The 21,803-nt window shown below is 40.2% G+C and overlaps 3 protein-coding genes across 3 annotated transcripts; all 3 read right to left on the reverse strand.

The window, feature by feature from the left end:
- Positions 1-15,505: 15,505 nt before the first annotated feature.
- Positions 15,506-16,320, reverse strand: LOC103435582 (probable LRR receptor-like serine/threonine-protein kinase At3g47570). Its single transcript, XM_008373970.1, has 2 exons — positions 16,005-16,320; positions 15,506-15,885 (listed from the first exon to the last, which is right to left on the reverse strand). Exons 1-2 carry the CDS (start codon positions 16,318-16,320, stop codon positions 15,506-15,508), a joined length of 696 nt encoding a protein of 231 aa, XP_008372192.1.
- Positions 16,321-16,813: 493 nt separating this feature from the next.
- Positions 16,814-20,226, reverse strand: LOC114820005 (probable LRR receptor-like serine/threonine-protein kinase At3g47570). The gene is made up of 3 exons (XM_029089844.1): positions 20,062-20,226; positions 17,273-17,621; positions 16,814-17,163 (listed from the first exon to the last, which is right to left on the reverse strand). The coding sequence occupies exons 1-3, from the start codon at positions 20,224-20,226 to the stop codon at positions 16,814-16,816; spliced, it is 864 nt and encodes a 287-aa protein (XP_028945677.1).
- Positions 20,227-21,032: 806 nt separating this feature from the next.
- On the reverse strand, positions 21,033-21,530 carry LOC139189865 (uncharacterized). The gene has a single exon (XM_070809112.1). It carries the CDS (start codon positions 21,528-21,530, stop codon positions 21,033-21,035), a length of 498 nt encoding a protein of 165 aa, XP_070665213.1.
- Between the last annotated feature and the right edge of the window lie 273 nt (positions 21,531-21,803).

Here is a 21,803-nt window from a genome sequence, read left to right on the forward strand (position 1 = left end):
TATTTATTCAAAACCTATTTCATCCATCCTCATCAAATCTCCGTCACAAGGTAACTCCCAAATTATTTCTCCTAAATTATATTAATTAGCAAATTAATTGTAAATTACACCCAAAAAACCACTAAAGTGGCAGGTTCCCATCTCTCCCAAAGGGGCATGCCACACCCCTATAAATACCACCCCATTTTCTCCAAAAACCTAAGTTGAATCCGCTTGCAAAATTCTCTAAATTCTCCAAACACTTTTCCCTCAAAATTCTAACTTTGGCATCGGAGGTTCTTCAGCCAAAGCCCCCTCATTCATCGTAGGAGCGTGAGGCTCTTGACCTTGACCTAAGGTGTTAATTGTTGTGTAGGTACAATTTTGTCCAAGAAGAAGAAGACGTAAATTTGCATCCACAAGCACAGTTAACTGTAAAAATACCAAATAAAGGCTCAATAATTTATGCAATTTGGTCAAATTTATACAATTTCCAGCAAAACTCAGTACTCAATAATACAAAAGGAACGCAATAAATGATTAAAGAAATATTATTTACAATTTTTGCAAGTCCAAAGAAACCCATTTGATCAAACTCGCCGAATACTGGAAAAAAAAATTACAAATTAAAAATTACCCCAACAGCTAATGGAGCCAAAGCCAAACCCCAGAGCTTCGAAGGGCAGAAATGTTCACAGAAACATGAATAGTCCTTCTTCCTTCCCCACTGCTTGTGGAGCCAAAAATAATCAAGAAAATTATGGAGGCGACATGTGGACTTTTGGGATAAAAAGACAAAATTACCCTTGAGGCACATCAGGATTCCCATGCACTTGTAACGGACAATAGCAGCTCAACCAAGGTCAAAGGTGATCAAAATGGTATTCTTTTAAACCCTCTCATCACTTCTCATCATATCCTCACCCACAAGGTAACTCCCAATTATCCTTTTCAAATTGGGATTAATTGCCAAAATCAATTGATTAATTTCCTAATTAATTGATTAATTGCCAAAACAATTACAAGATATTATTTCATATAATATCTTGCAATCAATCCCACAAATCAACAAAATGTGGCCAGCCCCAATTCTCCTAATAAGGTCTATCACACCCCTATATATAGCCACTCATTTTCTCCAAAACCTAAGTACATTCTTCTCCTAAAATTCTCTAAACACTTTCTCTCTCAAATTCTAACTTTGGCATCGTGAGGCTCTTGGTCTTGACCTTAGGTGTTAATTGTTTTGCAGGTGCATTTTCATCCAAAAAGAAGAATGCAGAAATTTGCATCCACAAATTGGTGCTTTCATTGAGAGCCTTGATTTACATGCTCGTAGAAGACTCTTGCATTCAATGTTTCTAATTTTTTGTTCATTCGTAGATTTTTCGTACGTTCTTATTTTTAGAATTTTTTATGCAAAAATTCTTTGAATAAACGTAAAAGAAAAGTACAATGACAAGAGATTCAGAAACCATGACGAACAGAAATTCCAACGTTCAAGAATTTGGACCACGGCGATCCATGAGGCTCAACACGATGATGAGTGAAGCGGCACCACCCCCACGGGGCACCACCTTAGGCAGCAACCCTCGATGAGCCCATTGCTCATGGCGAGCAGGCCACCTCACAGCAAAAGGTCCAAACCTGTGCTACAAGGCAGCCAGCCCAGACGGAGCAGGCCATGACCCAAAAGGCATAAGCGTTGAAGGCAACCCAACTTGCTGCCAGTTCAGCAGTTCAAGCCCAAATGCCAGCAGTTGAAGCCTGACACGCCCATGCCCATGCCACAAAGTAACGCCAAGCTAAAGCCCGCGATGAGCAGCAGCTAGCCCCAGTCGCACCGAGGAGGAAGCAGGCCCAACGCCCACTTACACTGCACGAGGGGCAGCCTACACCAATGATTCGACCTGCTCTCGTGGCCCAATTTGAGATCTAGCCCACTCTCGTGGTGTCCCAAGCAGGCCAAACTGGTCCAATATTGGTTTAACTGTCCAAATTTCTGGGCCGACGATTGAACCGGGGGAATTTCCCAACTCAAATCTCGCGCCTAGAGTCTACCACACTTCCACTACTCAAGGAGACACATTCCGTCCAAACTCTTCTAACCCAAATGGTGAATAACACTTGTCTCGACAAGTCATTGAGTTGATAAGCGCTCTTGCTCAGTAGACGACCTTGGTGAATTAGCTTTTACAGCATACCGAGATGCAGTGTCCCTCAGACGAGGTATCCTAAAGTAGGACAAAGGAAGACGACGAACCTCTCCAGCAACGTCCCGATAAACAGCCACTCGACCAGTCATGAACAGAGCATTATGACGGTGTACACTCCCGACTAGGCCCCCAAGATAGCGTATACTCTCATCTTAGCATGTGCAGGAACATGCACTCTCTGCTAGGCCCACGGACGAGCATACACTCACGGTTAAGCCCACACTTTGACATCAACATGAGCAACCTTCAAAGCGGAATGTTCATTCGTGGAAAGCCCCGCAAGGAGCATCATCCACCTCACATCGGAGTAGGCAGCTCGACGGACGAAGAGAATCAATCACTCAAATTGGCTCAAGTTCAACTAGCAGCCTACGAGAAATTCACTTGTTTTCTAGGAACGTACCACATGCACTGTAAAAGATTCCATTATAAACTAACTGGTCAATGGCACACTCCTCATAGAAAGATTGGAGTCTAGAAAGCTCCAAACAAAGGCAGCACGCTACTACATGTGGAACGACATTCTTATTTGAAGATCCTACACTAAACCACATCTCCACTGCCTAGCACCTCTTGACGACCTAAAAGTTCTTAGCACAAAAGGCTCTTAACGCAGGCTACTATTGGCCTACTATGCATCAAGACGCTAAGGAGTTAATACAAAAATTATGACCATTGCCAAATATACTAGCACTGCCTGCCAGCGACCTACATCCGCATACGAGTCCTTGGTCGTTCATTCAGTGGGCAATCAACTTGGTAGGGCCAATGCCGCCCACTACTGGGGGCAAAGGCATGATGATTGTGGCACTGACTACTTCACCAAATGGGTGGAAGCAGAGCCCATGACAACCACAACTCAGACGGACATAGAGCGTTTCATATGGAGGAACATCATTTACCGATTTGGCATCCCTCAATCCATCGTCATAGACAACTACTATTAATTCGTAGGTAAAGATTTGGCAAAGTTCTTCCAAAAATATGGCATCAAGCAGCGCATGTCCACGCCGAGGTATCCAACAAGACAATTCTCAACTGCCTCAAGAAATACCTCTCCGACTATAAAGGAAGGCCAGACGAACTTCCCAGTACGAGAGGGCTTATTAGGGACTTATCACTCCTGCACTTAAAGAATGCCGCCCCGTTCTTAGGGACTTATCACAGAAATTGTGCCCCCCTAAGGACCAACCATGATCTCTAGTGCGAGAGGGCAAACCAATCCCCCGACACTCATCTGGGTGTGCTCTCCAATACGAGAGGATAAACTAATTGCTATTCAGTGCGAAAGGGTAAACCAATTCCCTAACACCCACATGGGCTTTCTCTCCAATGCAAGAAGATAAACTTTACACTCCGAATATTTAGACGTGGATGAGTCAGGCTGCCCTGGTATAACTAGGTGGATAATGGCTTGTGCTTGGATTCCTAGAAGTAGCCATAATGGTATTTTTCAAGGCTTAGCTAACTGAAGGATTTTGGGTCTTTTGGCCTAATCCGTGCGGAACCAGGCCTCAGAAACGGAGGAGGCACATTACGCAATACGTCTTATGGATGGCTGTCCTAGAACCCTAAAGCTGTTACTGAGTGCACTAAGGTAGCCTACGGTTTCCAGAAGACTGCCTACAGCTTGCCCTTCAAGTAGTAAGCTGCGCTAAACTTATACAACCGCATATTTTTATGAAAGGTTAAACAAGTTAGCGTGCATATACGAAGCTTTTATCCACTGTCGACATGCTACGTGGTCAATAAGCTTCAACTCTGCTAAGCGCGGAATGATCATTTAGATATACAATAATTCCTAAAGTGTTGTGATACTTGCTATGCAACTCATGAAATTGGTTACATAAAAAGCAAGGAGTTCTCTTGGACCATTGCTTATGAAATTCCATACAACCACGTACTTTTGATACGAAAGGTTAGCAAATTTCATAACCCAAAAATCTTTAGTATGTTATGATGCACGCCACACAGCTCAAATGATTGAGTAAGGCCAAGGTTAACAGTCAAGTGGTCATGCGGACTCGTCAGCTTGTGTAAGTAAAGCGTTAGGTTGCCAACCTTATGGCTAACAACTTTGCAAAAGTTCTACTCCAACACTTACTACTACATAGGCTACGCAGGCCTCTCTACTTATAGAAAAACAGCACGTCTACCGTTGCCCTAAAAGTTAAAGGTTGGGCGTAAACATAAGAAGCGAAGATGAAGAAAAATGAAGGAAGCAAGTTTATTAAATTTTCTAGCAAAATTGATAAACAAATAGCAAAGGCAAAAGGGGTTTAAGCAAAGCAAAAAGCAACAAGGAAAACAAAGAAAATCCTAAAGGCTACCTAGAAGACTACTCTTCAGCAGCTTGGACATCCCATGACTACTCGGTCGCCACACCTTCAGCTACCGCGACACTCTCAGCAACGGCATCATCCAGCACTTCACCCCCGACTGCCCTAGCCTAGGAACCAACTTCTCCAACTACTTCACCAATGGAAGCCTAAAAAATAAAGGCAAACGAGTCTTCTAGAGAAATAGAGAAGGTCTCGAAGCCTTTCCTAGCAAACTTAAAGTCAGACGGCCTACCAAAGAGATGATCTACAAAACCCAGCTTGTAGAAATCGGCCTGATTGTGAATAAGCGAAGCCTCGAGCCCAGCCTTCTCACCCTTCAGCTGCTTGTTCTCCTCGAGCAAACCAACACGGACGCACTACAGCTCATCCACTTTTTTCTTTAGACTTTCGTTGATCTTTAGTGCACCTTGGAGTTCCAACACTTGGGGTTTAAACCTATCGACGATCTTCTTGAAGTGGATCCCTTGATTATAAGCAGCAATCAACTTTTCATCCTTCGCATAAGCATCGAAATAAAGCTCAGAAATGACACATTTAAGATATAGAATCTGAGGTCTGTAATAGCCTAGCAGCACATACTGCTAGGCTCACCCCAACCACACGGCTTAAAGGCATGCAGCCTTTCCAAGGCCTAATGGCCTACAGTAGAATTGCAAGGCCTGTCCCCGTGTCATTACCAGCCTACTTTTGGATGGGCCGCATCATTTCTCTCGACCCAATGCCAATTTTTGGCATACCCGCGTTATAACTCATACCCAAATATTTTTTTGGGGGTACTTTGGGTTATGCCAATTAATTCTAATTTAATTATCACTTGATTTATCGCCAACTGAAGCTAATATGACTCTTCTGTCATTATTCTACTTCCACGATCGACCCCATTTGGCCTCGAACTATTTAATTAATTAAAAGTAACCTGCAGTCCATTAATTTGATAATTAATCCAAAATTATTGACCTGAAGATTACTTTTGGACATTAACGATTCAATAATTTATTTTTCTATTTTGAACCGTTGACATCATTTCGTAGTCCTGAAGCTCTCACACTTGAGTTCCCGAAGCAACTCAAATCCACTACATTTAAATCAGCACATTGCATTCTATGTTCTTGCATGAACCTCTTCTTTACGAACTAATCGTTCATAGAACTAAATTGAAAATGTAGTTTTATATTTAGTGTCTTTGAAACCCAAAGTTTTCATTCAAAACTTACCACATGAAACCTGCATCTTTCATATTTAAATTAAACCAATACATGTCTATAAAATCCGAATGTTCTACGATAAATGTTTATGAATTACCATATGACTAACCACGTTGTTGTTGTTGTACCTTCTATTTTAGGGACATGTCGAACTTGAACAAGCTTGATTTCACCGCTCTGGAAGTATCTGGAAGAAACTACCTGAAGTGGGTTCAAGACGTGAAGCTCCATCTTACTGCAAAGGGTATTAAATCCACAATCGAGGAACCTACCAATGCCAACCTTGTTGATGAAGCTGAGAACACTATTGCATTGATCTTTATTCAAAGACACATCCATGATGCATTGCAGACCGAGTACCTCGCTGAGGAAGACCCATAGACCCTCTGGCTTGCTCTGGCAGATCGTTTCGATCACCAGAAATATATTTACTTGCCTAAAGCATGACACGACTGGTAGCATTTACGCTTCCAAGACTTTAAGTCCATGAATGAATACAATTCAGAAGTTTGTAGAATCCGATCACTGCTTAAGTTCTGCAAATGAATACAATTCAGAAGTTTGTAGAATCCGATCACTGCTTAAGTTCTACAAAGTGGACTTAACAGACGAGAATCTTCTGGAGAAGACTTACCCGACCTTCAATGCCACCAATATTGTTATGCAGCAACAATATAAGGCACAGAAGTTCACCAAATTTTTAGATTTGATCTTTGTTCTACTTCTCACTGAAAAGAAGAATAAACTATTGATGAGAAATCATTAAGCTCGACCTATTGGCTCGAACGCTCTGCCTGAAACACATGCGACTAATTCTAGCAGCCATAAATGATGAAACCATCATCGTGGTCGTGGTAATGGGCGGCAAGCCCACCCACAGGCCCAAGGTCAACAAAGCGAAGGCTCATCTAAGGGAGGAAATTTGACCCAGAAGCGCCAACCCTTTACCCATAAGGCCCCAAACTTCAAGAACAAAGGAAAAGCTATTGTTCAATCGGCTTCCACTGAAATGGATATGTGTTACCGCTGTGGATCAAATGATCATTGGTCATGCATATGCAGAGCTACTTCCAAGGCCATTGCCAAGTATCATTCCCATCGTGAGTCTAACTTTGCCAATGTGGAACATCCCGACGATGCTACTACATCCAAGGAAATATCATATTTTTAGGAGGCATCAGCTCCTAAGGACGAATAAGTTTTATTCTTCTAGACATGTTTTAAGGGTATATTTACCCCTAGTGGCCGAACCAACTAGGAGTGGCCGAACCCCACCTTATTTTTAGGTTTATGGTTTAATTTCTGGACAGTTTTTCTAAGTATTTGAAATAATTTATTTGGTTTTGGTTTGTTTTGAATTATGGATAATTATTTTATGGATATTATATTTATGCATGTGACCGATTCAATTAATTTATTTCTAGGTATAACTAGTGGGGAAGTTAGTTGTCTGGTTGATAGTGCTACTATGCACACCATATTGCGTGAGCAACACTATTTTACTAACTTCGTACCTAAGAATGCACCTCTGACAACCCTCTCAGGCTCATCCAACCTAATTGAAAGATACAGAAAGGCCCGTATAATGTTGTCTAATCAACTATCTTAACCATTAAAAAGGCCCTCTATTCTCCACGTTCCGGGAGAAGGTTACTGAGTTTTAGAGATTTTTTAGATAATCAATATCATGTTGAAACCACTGAAGAGAATGGTTTTGAATTTCTTTATATCACTTCTTACAAGTATGACTAAAAGCATATTCACGAGAAGCTGGAATGTTTCCCGAGTGGGTTGTACATCACAACCATTCGAGGCATAGAGACCCACCATGTGGCCGGCCCTAAGCCTGGGTTCCAGAGCACTTTGCTATTTTGGCATGACCGTATGGGACATCCCAGACATGACATGATGCGCTGTATCCTCAAATCATCACATGGGCATCATTTACCTCCCTATGTCGGATCCTGCCATGCAAAACTTGTTCTTTGGAGAAGTTAAATACTCAACCCTTAATTACAAAGATTATTCACAACCCTTCTAAGTTTCTTCAGATGATTCAAGGGGATATTTGTGGACCTATCTAACCAACATGCAGACCATTTCGATACTTTATGGTGTTGGTTGATGCGTCAACACGTTGGTTACATGCCTGCTTATTGTCCACAAGCAACACTACATTTGTGAAACTCGTAGCACAAATTGTTAAGCTTAAGGCTCAACCCCTTATTATTCGATCAAGTCGATTCGACTGAATAATGCTGGAGAGTTTACATCATAAACTTTTGACAACTACTGCATGTCAGTTGGGATTAAAGTTGAACATCATATACCTCATGTTTGCGCCCAAAACGCCCTGGCAGAAGCTTTCATAAAAGGCCTTTAATTGATAGATCGGACTTTGGTTATGCGAACCAAATTTCTAGTATCTGCCTGGGGCTATGCAATATTGCATTCAGCTATGTTAGTTCGTCTAAGGCCTACCGTTACCTAACCTCATTCACCGTTACAACTAGTTGCTGGATACGAGTCTGACGTCTCGAATTTACGTGTGTTTGGGTGCGCAGTATGTGCCAATAACGCCGCCATTACGTACCAAAATGGGTCTTCAGAGAAAAATGGGAATCTGTGTCGGTTATGATTTGCCATCAATTATTCGCTACTTAGAGCCATTGACAGGAGATCTCTTTGTCGCACGCTTTACGGACTGCCACTTTGATGAGATATTCTTCCCGTCGTTAAAGGGAGATAAGAACAAAGTAAATTATCGTGGTATGTTCCTACTATGTCTCATTTAGATCCTCTCACTGCCTAGTCTGAAACTGAAGTGCGACGTATTCTAGATCTTCAAGCATTGCTCAAAGCATGCCGAATGCTTTTACTGATCTAGCAAAAGTGACGAAATCACATATACTCGCTGCAAACGCACTTGCAAAGATCAACGTACCTAGAGTACGCTATAATACCGCCTGGGAAGGCTGGACCGTCTTCGAGGGTGAGGCAGCTGCACCTTCCACGCGGCTCGGTACATTAGCGACTAGCTAATCATCTACTCCTACCCTGAAGTGTGGCATACCCTCTGATTCAAAGGATTTACAACCCCGGAAGAGGAAAACGACACAAACTAGTAATTCTAGTCTAAATCTGACCATCACTTACTTATCTGTTCCAACGCATGAGGTTATTATAAATTACGGTGATGTCTTAGATGATACAACCCGACCTCCCGAGAATTACGAGATTTCAGTCCATTACGCAGTATTGGATGAGGTTTGGAATCGGAATGAGATGATCGTCGATGATGTATTTGCATACATAGTAGCTATTGACATCATGCTTAGCGATAACATTGAACCAAGTTTTATTGATGAATGCCAACGTATGACGGATTGGTCAAACTGGAAACAAACAATCCAAGTCAAGCTTGATTCGTTTGTGAAACGTAAGGTGTTTGGGCACGTAGCTTTTACTCCACCACATGTGAAGATCGTGGGCTACAGGTGGGTTTTCGTAAGGAAGCGTAATAAGAAGAATGAAATAGTGTGATACAAAGCACGCCTTGTAACGCAAGGCTTCTCTCAACACCTTGGGATTGATTACGAGGAGACGTATTCCCTATAATGGATGTCATGACGTTCCGCTACCTTATTATTTTGGTAGTTTTCAAAAAACTAAACATGCAGCTTATGGACATGGTAACCGTGTATCTCTATGGGGATCTAGATACGAAAATCTACATGAAAGTTCCAGAAGAACTTCCATTGACTAGTTTAAATAGTTCTAACCATAAAACACTTGGTTTAAATAGTTCTAACTATAAAACACTATCTCGATTAGATTGAGGAGATCACTCTATGGATTGAAACAATCTGGGCAGATGTGTTATAACTGTCTGAGTGAATATTTCACAAGTCAGGGTTATGTGCACAACGAACTATGCCCATGCCTGTTCATAAAGAAGTCACATTTCGGATTTGAGATCGTTGCAGTTTATGTCGACAACATGAACCTCATTGGAACTCCCGCATAGCTTGAGAAAATTCCTGTTCACTTGAAATAAGAATTTGAGATGGAAGATCTTAGGAAAACTCAATATTGTCTCGACTTGGAGATTGAGCATTGTTCGGATAAAATCCTAGTACATTAATCGAACTACACCCAAAAGGTGTTGCGACATTTTAATGAGGATAAAGCGAAGCCTTCGAGTACTCTTATGGACGTTCAGACTCTAGATGCTAAACAAGATCCCTTCTGTCCCAAGGAGGATGAGGAATAGATTTTTGGAGCCTGAAGTTCCATACCTAAGTGCAATTGGTGCTTTATTGTACTTGGCTTAATGCACTAGACCTGACATCTCATTCATTGTTAATCTTTTAGCTTGATACAGCAATGCACCTACACGCAGATACTGGAATGGTGTTAAAGACATTTTTCGCTACCTTAAGGGTACGACGGATTTGAGCTTGTTCTACACCTACGAATCCTCAAGAAGAGCCGCCGCCCTCCTTGGTTATCTGTCTGACCCACATAAGGCACGTTCTTAAACGGGCTATGTCTTTACCGTTGGAGACACCACTATATCTTAGAGGTCTACTAAGCAAACGCTAGTTTCGACTTCTTTGAACCATGCTGAGATTCTCGCCTTGCATGAAGCATTGTGTGAGTGCTTTTGGTTTAGAGCAGTTTTGGAACATATTCTAAGCACTAGTGGTCTTACTACCATCATTGACCTTCCTATGATGATCTTTGAAGACAATGCAACATGTATCGAGCAATTAAAGAATGGATACATCAAGGGAGACAATACCAAGCACATAACACCGAAGTTCCTTTATTCTCACCAGCAACAACAACATCATAACATCGAAGTCAAGCAAATCTGTTTCTAGGACAACCTGGCCGATCTCTTTACCAAGTCATTACCCAAGTCTACTTTTCAAAAACTCGTCCAAGGAATCAGTATGCATAAATTATCTGAGTTGAATTGCTTGTAGTTCTCTTATTTGGAAGTTATGTCTAACTTCAGGGAGAGTATTCTTTAGGATACTCACTTGATCTTTATGTACTCTTCCTACGATTAGGAGCATTTTTCCCACTGGGTTTTTGCTACCTAACAAGGTTTTGATGAGGCACACATTCTAGGATGATCATACTCCATTGAGTTCACTACTTTCGTCTCGTAGACCTTTGTTTTAGACATTATTCATACTTCTCATTTTTCTCCTTAGTCTATAGGTTTTCACCTGCCTTAGGTTTTACCATAGCAAGGTTTTTTTTTTTTTTTTTTTTTTTTGAGTTTTACTATCTATGCATACTTTCTTTATATTAGAAACTTGCATTTGCCCGTTGTGCCGACGACTTCATCAATTGTTTTACCTCAACTGCTGAATATCTAATGCGATGTTCTGTTTGAGTATTTCCACATTCAAGGGGGAGTGTTACAATCATATTTAAAAAAGGAATGTGATTGTGTAAATCCTAGTTTACCTAGGGATATCTTAGAATATTATCTTTAGTAGATATTATCCTATTAGAGTTGTAATCCTATTAGGGTAAGGATTTAACCTATCCTACTACTATAAATAAAGGCACAATGGGGGTGATAAAACACACACCTCACAATTAAATCTCTCTCTTCTCTATTTTATTGCCGTTAGCCTCTCCCTCTATATTCCCTTAGAATAGTTTAGTCAAATAGGCCTATAACAAGAATATTAACAATATATCAACAAGTGTTAATTATAAATGCCACTTAGTACTGCGCTCGAGTGGTATTCATCTTCACTTATAAGTGAGAGGTTTTAGGTTCAATTCTCGCCAAATGCGAATTTGAACCACATTATTGTTAGCCCATTGTAGGCTAAACTCACCTTGTTTCCGTAAGTGTAGATAATATCGTTTGTTAAAAAAAATGTTAATTATAAATTCTTTTTTAACATTTAGATTCAAACGCTGCTGTTTCCTGATTCTTTTTCTACATTTGGATTCAGACACTGCGATGGAGTGTCTATTTCCTGATTCGGTTTTTTCCATCACTCACACGCCTCATATGCTTCATACCTCATGCAACTCGTAATTTTTATATTTGGACTCAGATACTTGAATACAGTGTCTATTTTCTGGTTCTGTTTTTTACCTTTAAATTCAGACATTGTCAATTTTCTGGTTCTGTGTTTTCCATCACTCTCACGCCTCCTACACTTCACACCTTGCGCAACTCCTAATTTTTATATTTGGATTCAAACACTACAATGCATTGTCCATTTTCCGATTCGGTTTTTTACATTGGGAATTTTTTCTTGGAATTTTTACAAAATGAGAAATAAGAGTTGGAATTATTTGTCATTTATATGTGAGGACAATTCGATAATTGTAAGTTTTAGAAAAATCATATTTCTATCATATTGTTGTGCATGGCGTGTGCATGTTATGTGCATATTCGAAAAATGCCATTTTAGTTCTAAGATTAAGAAAATTGGTCATTTTTTTCAATTTCTCTCAAAAAATGAAGCCGTAAAAGAGTTTAAACAAAACCAGCCTAACTTTAGTACTACTTGAATGGTCCATCCTTTTTGAAAAATACAGAGCAAACACAAAAATTTCTTTCTTCTTTTTCTCTTTTGGCTCTGAACTAAGAAATCGATTGTCATTTACATGAACGCATACAATAGAAGATACATATAATTCAGCTCCCATGATCGCCGTGTCTAGTAAGGAGTTGAAAAACCATATACAACCGCAGCCCCGGCTGCGAATTTTTCATCACATTCAAGATGTGCTTGATCATAACTATTTTTCCGTGTTATTCTAGTATTTTGACAATAACCTCTACCAATGTATTAAAAGCGTGAGGCATGGGCAAGCATCCAAGGGATAGCCCAGCCTAGGCGTGAGGCGTGAGGTGTGAGGCAAAGCCTTACGGGACCTTAAATAATAGGGGACTGCAGAGAAAAACAGAGGAAACAGGTGAGAAAAATAGAGGAAACAGGGGACTCTTGGAGTTTTAAAAATAAAAGAAAAACAGATTTGGCCAAAACGACGTCGTTTTGTGCCAAGTCATTTAAAAAAAATTAAAGACTTAGCCAAAACAATGTTGTTTTGGACCAAGTCTTAAAAAAAAAATGCCTCTTCTTCTTTGCGGTCATCTTCCTCGTGAAGATGCCGCACACCCTGCAACCCTAAACCAGATGGCAGAGCCTGACAACATAGCATTTGATTTCGATTTTGGGTTGTGGATGGATTTGGGAACGCTTGCCAACCGCTTTTAGACGCGCCTCAGCCGCCTGGGCTCGCCTCGGCGAGTTTTCGCCCACTCCCACTAGGCAAAGGCGTTATTACTCCCGTCCTGCCTCCAAAGCCGTCTAGGCGTGCCTCGGGACACGTCTTTTAAAACATTGGCCTCTACACACAGATGGCCCGGCAACAGAAAAATATTACAAGAGAAATTTTCATGCCTTCAATTTTATACAATCATTGTGATTCGATTATCATTATTCTATCATCTCTACTTCTATACTTTGACTAATTTGTGTTTTATACATTGATTATTGTTAATCTCTCCCTTTCAAGCAATTTTAAAGTGTATTAAAAAGGGAAGAAAATTTCAAAAAATTATGTAAGCATAGAGAGATACAGCCAATTTAGTTGCTGTTGAATAAGTCAAGACAATGAAGGGCACAATTATATGGCCAATTTATTTATAAAATTTTGAATTCAGTTTAATTTTGTGTGATGTTAACAACCCGATTGAGAGTGGGAGTGGGCATAGGCGTTATCACTCCCGCCCCGCCTACAAAGCCGCTTGTGCTCGCCTCAACAAAATATTAAACAGAGAAGTATAGTGTATCAGTTGGCCTTCAGTAAACCAGACCAGGGGATAAATGGAACGAAAAATCCTTCACTTGTTCTGCTATATTATTTCAAGCTTACAAGTTAGCACACGCAATGATACATATAACATCGATTATTCAAATAAATTCTTGCTTAAATATGAGCCTATAGATTGAGTTTAGATTTGAGGTTGAATATCAGTGCGCAACGAACGTGACTATAAAATAATAAGAATATTATTGATAGACAAGAATGCCGGAACGGCTACAAAACCCTAAAGATTACATTGTGATTGACTTGTTCTCTAATGAATAACAAAGCACTCTATTTATAATAAACTAACCCTAATCCTAAAAGGTAAGAAATCAAAACCCTAATGCTAACGGGTTAAGCCCAGAAAACCAAACATTCAAATAAACCAAAATACTAATATTTTCCAACACCTCCCGTCAAACTCATGGAGGTATACAACATGGGTTTACAAACAAGCAGATGCAGACTGGCTCCGTTAGGTGGACTAGCAGGCATGCAAATTTGACTTGACTTGACTTGATTCTTGACTTGACTTGATTTGATTCTTGATTCTTGACTTAACTTGAGTCTTGATTCTTGATTGCAAACTTGCAAACTGGCAAACTGGCAAACTGGTTCATGTTCAAACTGGCTAGTGTTGAAAGTATGGAAAGAACCTGTCACTAAACGAACGAGATTTTCATATCTCAATTGTAGCAACAAACAAACAAACACATATTATCACTCGAGTGGTCACAATTCAACACTCGAATAATAGTCACAAAACAATTTCAAACAAGCCAACAACTCGTGTGGCCCAAAAACAAACTTAAACCATTTTTTTTTTGGGAACTTTAACGAAAAGCACCCGGTACTGTTCACTTTAACGAAAAACCACATTTTTACACTAAAAAGTCAATCCTGGTACTATTCACTTTACCCTTTATTTTGTCCTTATCATTAAAACTCAAAGTTTTCAAGCCCTTTTCATTAGTTTTCTTTTTTTTTTCCTTTTGCCCGTGTGGGCCACAAAAACTCCAAACAATTTTTTCTTTTTCCTTCCTTTTTTTTTTCTCTTTTTTTCTTTCCTTTTTCTCTTTTCTTCTTGGCTTCTTCATACTTGCAAAACAAGCACAGCATATGCAGGTTTGGAGGCGGGACAAGGTTGGGTCTAAGGCGGCGGGGTGGATTCGAATGGCAGATGTGATGGGTTCCTAGTTGCAGCGGCAGCGTGCAGATTGGGTTCACTGGTCTGGGTGAGAGTGAGAACGAGCATTGTGGGTCGGCAGATAGGTTTACAGGTTCAACGTGAAGTTGCAGGAAATCGATGAGAATATGCGGCGATTCAAGGTGCGGGTCAGCAAGATGTGACGGTTGCAACATATCTAAGATCCATACTGGACAATAGCATGTTCAAACTTCAGACATCAGGCATCGGCTCTGCTCCGATGCGACCTGGCTCCGGCAGCGTGACTCAGACACCAAAAACAGATTCAATTCTTCCTTTTTTTTCCTTAATAAAAATAACTACTAAACAATCTAAACGTGAACGACATAGGACAAACAAGCTGATACGAACAGAAGCAGATCAAATCCCCAAGGATTAAACATGCTCTGATACCAAATTGAATATCAATGCGCAACAAACGAGATTATAAAATAATAAGAATATTATTGATAGACAAGAATGCCGGAACTACTACAAAACCCTAAAGGTTACATTGCGATTGACTTGTTTTCTAATGAATAACAAAGCACCCTATTTATAATAAACTAACTCTAATCCTGAAAGGTAAAAAATTAAAACCCTAATGCTAACGGGCTAAGCCCAGAAAACCAAACATTCAAATCAACCAAAATACTAATATTTTCCAACAGTCTCGTATTCCATTTCATTTTGTATGTTGCCAGCTCCCGTTTCTTCTTATTCCAAGTTCATATATGAGTCCCGTATTCCATTCATTTTCTTGACAACTACATCCGTATGCATCTGCTCTCCTAGGCATATTTCAGTGCAAGACAGTCCAATCTGCATCACTGAAACCAAAACATTTCTCCAAGATTCTTCCATGGAACAAGCTGCATCATCAGTAGTATCTGCATCTTCTCTTTCAATGATCAATAATGAAGGGTCAACTAAGTCCATGGCATGGTCAGACATTGCCATTGCTGTGAATTGGTGAATGCTTAGATGACCTCCAAACATGTCGTCCATAGGTCTTTTCCCTGTGAACATTTCTAGCAGCAATACTCCAAAGCTATACACATCTCCCAATGTCGAGACTTGGCCTCCCATGCCATACTCTGCCATTGGATGTCAAACTCAAATGTTTAAATTCAAATTGAATTATAAAGTTTGCAGAATACAGTTGCCAATTATTAAGTTATTAGGAAGATAAAAGGAAAATATTAAAACTGCGTACCTGGAGGAATGTAGCCAATGGAACCCTTTAACCTAGCTGACATGGTTTGACTTTGAGAGGGATTGTCCGATGCTTCAAACAAGAACCTTGCTAAACTAAAGTCACCAACATGAGCTACCATATCTTCATCAAGAAGAACGTTGCTTGGCTTCATATCACAATGAACAATTGAAGCTCTGGAATGGTGGTAGAGATAGTCCAATGCAGAAGTAACATCAATTGCAATATTCAGTCTTTGGATAAGGCTTAACCTCTTACTTTTAGATTCCTCATTATCTCTTGGATGCAGCCACACCTCTAGACTTCCATTTACCATGTATTAAAAAACTAGACTTTTGAAGTCATTACCATGATTGTCAATGCTTGAGCAGGCAGTTATAATTTTCAGAAGATTACGGTGCCTTGTACTACTTAAAGTTTTGCATTCCTGTACGAAACTCTTGAAGGCTCCTAGTTGTTGAAGGTTTAATACCTTACTATAGTTCCATCACTAGGAAGTACTCCTTTGTATACATAATCAAAACTTCCTGAACCAATCAAATTGTCCACCGAGAACCCATTTGTTGATTCAATGAGTTCAAAGTATGATACTAATTTCCAATCGACATAAGAAGGTGAAGTTGCAATACAACTTTTGATTTTTTCAGCATTGAACGACCAACAATGAAGCAGGATAGAGCACATATGAATGCAAGTGCACAAGCTATATAGGAATGATTACTTCGGGGGCAAGTATTCTTCTAGATGAATGGATTTTTATTTTGGGGCATGCAGGTAGATGCAATTATGAGATGCCACCACAAAGTTTATCATTTCCGAGAATTGAGAGACCACTTGCATTTAGAAAAACCCCCTTCTTTAGGCAATTTACCCTCAAAATCGTTGTGAGAAAGATTGAGATGCTTGAGAAATGTCAACTTGCCTAGAAATTGAGGAATATTCCCTGACAAGTTATTTCCCGAAATATCAATTTCTTCCAAGCTTCTTAAATTCTCAAGAGATTGAGGAATTGTTCCTTGAAATTCATTATGGCCCAAATTCAGTACCACCAAACTAGCACAACTACCAAGGGTTATTGGGATTTCACCTAATAACTTGTTTCCTGATGCATCTAGTTCCGCGAGATTTACCAAACGACCCACTTCAAATGGTATTGAACCTATCAAAAAGTTGTTAGACATGTCCAAATAGATTGAAAGGGACGAAAGACAAAGAATATGAGATTGTTAGATTGTTACTAGAAAAGTCAAGTAATATGAGATTTTGACAATTCCCAAGACTTGGAGGTATCCTGCCGTTCAACCTGTTCTTGTTGATGTAGATTGTTATAGCTGAAGTCAAGTTGCCCAGCACGGGCGGGATTGGCCCCGAAAATTTGTTATGATCCAAAGCAAGTGCCTGTAACTTCTGAAGCTTCCCAATGCCATCAAGGACACTACCACCCAAGTAGTTATCTTTTACTCCTAGACTGATCAAGTGCACAAGATGTTCAAGACTGTCAGGGATGCTTCCATGTATCAAATTGCTTCCGAAAGTAAGAAAAGTCAGTTGAGTGGAAAGATTGGCTACAGATCCTGGCAGTTCTCCTCCAAATTGATTATTGTCAAGACCCAACACCTCCAAGTTAGTACAATTTGTTAAGAAGTTGATAGAATTCAGGTTGAATATCAGAGTGCGCAACGAACAAGACTTAACGATAATAATAGAAATATTATTAAACAAACGAAGATGCCGAAAGGGCTACAAAACCCAAAGAGACTACATCGTGACTGACTTGTTATCTCTGAATAACAAAGCTCTCTATTTATAATAAACTAAACCTAGTCCCTAATAAGCAAGGAAATGAAAACCTAATTCTAATGGGCAAGAATCTCTAATATCCTTGGCCCACAAGAAAACCATAAACAATAATAAACTAATAACTAATTTTTCAACACCCCCCATCAAACTCATGGCGGTACACGTCATGAGTTTGCCAACAAGCAGATGTGGATGCAAGCTCCGTTAGGCGGACAAGACACGACAAGCTCCGTTAGGCGGACACGATAAGGCAAGCTCCGTTAGGCGGACAAGACAAGGCAAACAGGCAATCAAGCGAGCGAACAAACAATCTAAGCGAAGAAGCAAGCTAGTGGATTCTGGCAAACGATCCAATTACTAAGCAAGTACACAACGTTACTCGAGTGGTTATCAACTCAAGCACTCGAGCAATCGTCGTGATGGTGGACAACAGACTCCATTCTCAAATCACTTAGGTGGGGCTCGAACAAGTCAATTAAAAAAAACAACGTCTTTTGCTTTTCTTCTCTCTATTTTCTTTTTCCTTTTTTCTTTTTCTTTTTTCGGCTTCTGTTTCCTTACTCCTTTCTTCTATCTAGGCAGTGTTCTCCAGAGAAAACAAATCCGAATGTAGGTATGGGATCTCAATTATGGGATTCTTGACGCGATGGGATAGCAGCGGCGGCGGTGAAGTGTGGATCAAAGGGCGAGGATGCGGAGGTGCATGTTGTGGACGGAACTGATCAGGTGGGCTTGGACGGTAGATGTGCTAGGTTTTCTGGTTGCAGCGGCAGTGTGCATATGGGGTGGTTGTTGAGCAGATTGCAGTGCAGTGGTGGCGACAACAGGTTACAAGTCCGGGTAGCAATGGTTCCAGGTAGGTTCAACGGCAGCAGATGGTGAGGTGACGGAAAGATTGCAGGCACGAAGCAAGCAGACTTCGACAGAGCACAGAGGTTCAAAGGCAAGCAGTAAGGCAGAATCATGGTTCGGTGGTTCAGGTTTAATTTGAGGGAGATGCATGTTCAATAGATCATGTTCAAACATCCAGGTAAACAATGGTGAATTCTGCGATTTCAACAGTATATGCATTCAACGCGGAATTGCTCTAGGGTAGCTCGGTAGACAAACTGGTGTAGCAGTGAGTCTCTGGGCAATTCAGACTAAACCAAGGACTAAACAATGAATAAGACGGACAAACAAACTAATACGAATCAAGGGCAGATTAAATTCGTAAGGATCAAACATGCTCTGATACCATGTTAAATATCAGAGTTCGTAACAAACAACACTTAACGATAATAATAGAAATATTATTAAACAAACGAAGATGCTGAAAGGCTGCAAAACTCAAAGAGACTACATCGTGACTAACTTGTTATCTCTGAATAACAAAGCTCTCTATTTATAATAAACTAACCCTAGTCCCTAATAAGCAAGGAAACGAAAACCTAATTCTAATGGGCAAGAAACTCTAATATCCTTGGCCCACAAGAAAACCTTAAACAATAATAAACTAATAACTAATTTTCCAACAAATTCAAGTCGCCATTCTCCCCACTTCCCAGTCGATTGTGACCAAAGTTTATTTTGACCCAGCTCCCCAAGCTTCCAAGACTTTCAGCAGGGTAAACCATTAAACGCAAAATTAAGGATCTGAAGTCTAGAAGCATTTGAGAATGATGGAGGAATAGGTCCTGTGAAGTTGTTGGCACCACAGTAAAATGCTTGGAGATTAGGAAGAGTAACGCCGACATTTGGTGGTAACTCTCCATGCATATGGTTGCCAATAACACTGAAAATGTATGGGGAAGAAATATTATAGATAGAAGAAGGGACCATACCAGGCAAATTATTCTCCCCGAGTGAGAAATTCCACAAGACTGTTAGATGCCCCAGTTCATTGGGTATGTTCCCTTGAAAATTATTTTGGGAAAGAAAGAGACTTCTTAAAGATGAAAAGTTTCCTATCCAACCAGGGATTGTTCCACTGAGATTGTTACCATCAAGCAGTAGAAAATTCAAATTCAACAAAGAACCGAGCTGGTCCGGAATTGAACCAATAAGCTAATAGGCAGCTAGACGGAGCGTTCTAAGTTGGGTACAATAAGATATGTTTGCTGGAACTTTCCCGCCAAATAAATTGTAAGACAAGTTGAGATGTTGCAGGCTTCGTAGACGACCCATTTCTCCAGGAATTTCACCACTAAAGTTGTTCTATCAAGTTGATTCCAGTAAGATGAGTAAGATTTCCTACAGAGGGCGGTAAGGAGCCTACCAATTTTTGAGACATGAGATTCAGAATCACAACCCCTTTGGTGGCACGGTTGCATGTAACGCCAACCCAACTGCAGAGATCGATGGAATCATTCCACGAGCTCATGACATGGAGAGGATCTTCAGTGATTCTTTTCTTGAAGTCGAGCAGCACCAGGCGATCCATTTCATTTCCAAGAGTTGTGGTGCGTAGTGTTGAAGATTCCAGACATGTGCTCATGCATAAAAGAATGAACGCATGAAGGAAGTTAAACAAAACCAGTCTGCCATGAGTACTAGGCGATGAATGCTCCATTCTTTTTTCTTCTTGTTTTTTTTTTTTTTTTCTTTCTAAATGCAGAGAAAATAAGAAACCAAGGTTTAATTTACACGAATTTATATATAACAAGAACAGATTCATTAACATAGAAAAAATTTGATTACATGGGAATACAAAAATGGAAACTATAGCTGTGGGGCCAAAAATAGCCGGCTGCTCCCGTGCCTATCAACTTAGAAAGGAACGTTGAAGACTAAAAAAATGTTTAAATAAAAGGTTAGTGACTTTGTCGTCGAACACTAACTTAAGATGAACTATATAATTGTGTTAACGTTCAATACAGCTATTCAATCTAAAAAAATTGTGTTCTTAGGAAATTTAATTAAGCCGTAGAATTAAAGGTCAAATATGCATTATACACTAATGAAAAAATTATTCCTAAGCATATTTTCCCTTGACTTTTTAGGATTCAATGCAAACTTGGCCTACAAACCAACAAGGTAGAAATATTTCCAAGTGAAAGAGAAATGTTTTTTTTTTTTTTGGATAGCAACGGCAGACTTTCATTAAAAAAGAAAACAGATTACAAGTCATAGAGAAAGAGCTAGCCCCACCATCAACAATACAATCTGAAAGTAAAGAAGACAAAATAAAATCAAGAGGTTCTTCAAACCAAGACCGAGAAGGTGTGTCCATGCGGAGAGCATGACGAGCTATTTGGCTTGACAATGGGTATGGGTAACAAGAACTCCAATGATCCCGAGAAGAGCCGCCTTAGAATCTTCTGCTATATGGCCAATTACAGACATATCCGAAGAATTCCCAAGTAGCGATCTCACGATCTGGAGAGAATCGCTCTCAATAATAATTGAATGAAGAAGACCCCTTTCCGTCATCAGAGATAAGCCCTCTCTAGCAGCCAGAGCTTCAACATGTAAAGCGGAGAAAACAAACCCAAACCGTAGGGAACGAGCAGCCACAAATGCACCAAGCTCATTGCAAATGACAATACCCACTCCACCCAGCTTCCGTTGGTCGGACCAGGCACCATCCACATTGACTTTTAAGAAACCCGGATGGGGTTTGGTCCACCTGATGGGAGTAGAAGGCACCTGACTAGTAATATTGGCAGGGAAAGAGATACTTACGAACTCATGCCAGAAACTCAAGGAGTGAGCCGCTACCGTATCAGGTCGATCCAACGTTCCCATTCTAGAGGAGGGAATTTCTTGTTAGGAATGTCGGTACTACAAGATAGAGAATGCACAAAGTAAAGTAGAAAATGGACACCAAGAATTTATGTGGTTCAGCAATTTATGCCTACGTCCACGAAACAACGATCAATCTTCACTATATGAAAAAGATGAGTACAAGAAGAGTAGTCTTACCAAGCCAAAGACAAGGCTTGATGGATACAAGAAAGTATAACACACACTTTCTATCACTCTAAACTTCACTCACAATGTGTGGTGGAACACTCTCAC

The sequence above is a fragment of the Malus domestica genome, chromosome 12 (assembly GCF_042453785.1).
Source record: "Malus domestica chromosome 12, GDT2T_hap1".
NCBI lineage: Eukaryota > Viridiplantae > Streptophyta > Magnoliopsida > Rosales > Rosaceae > Malus > Malus domestica.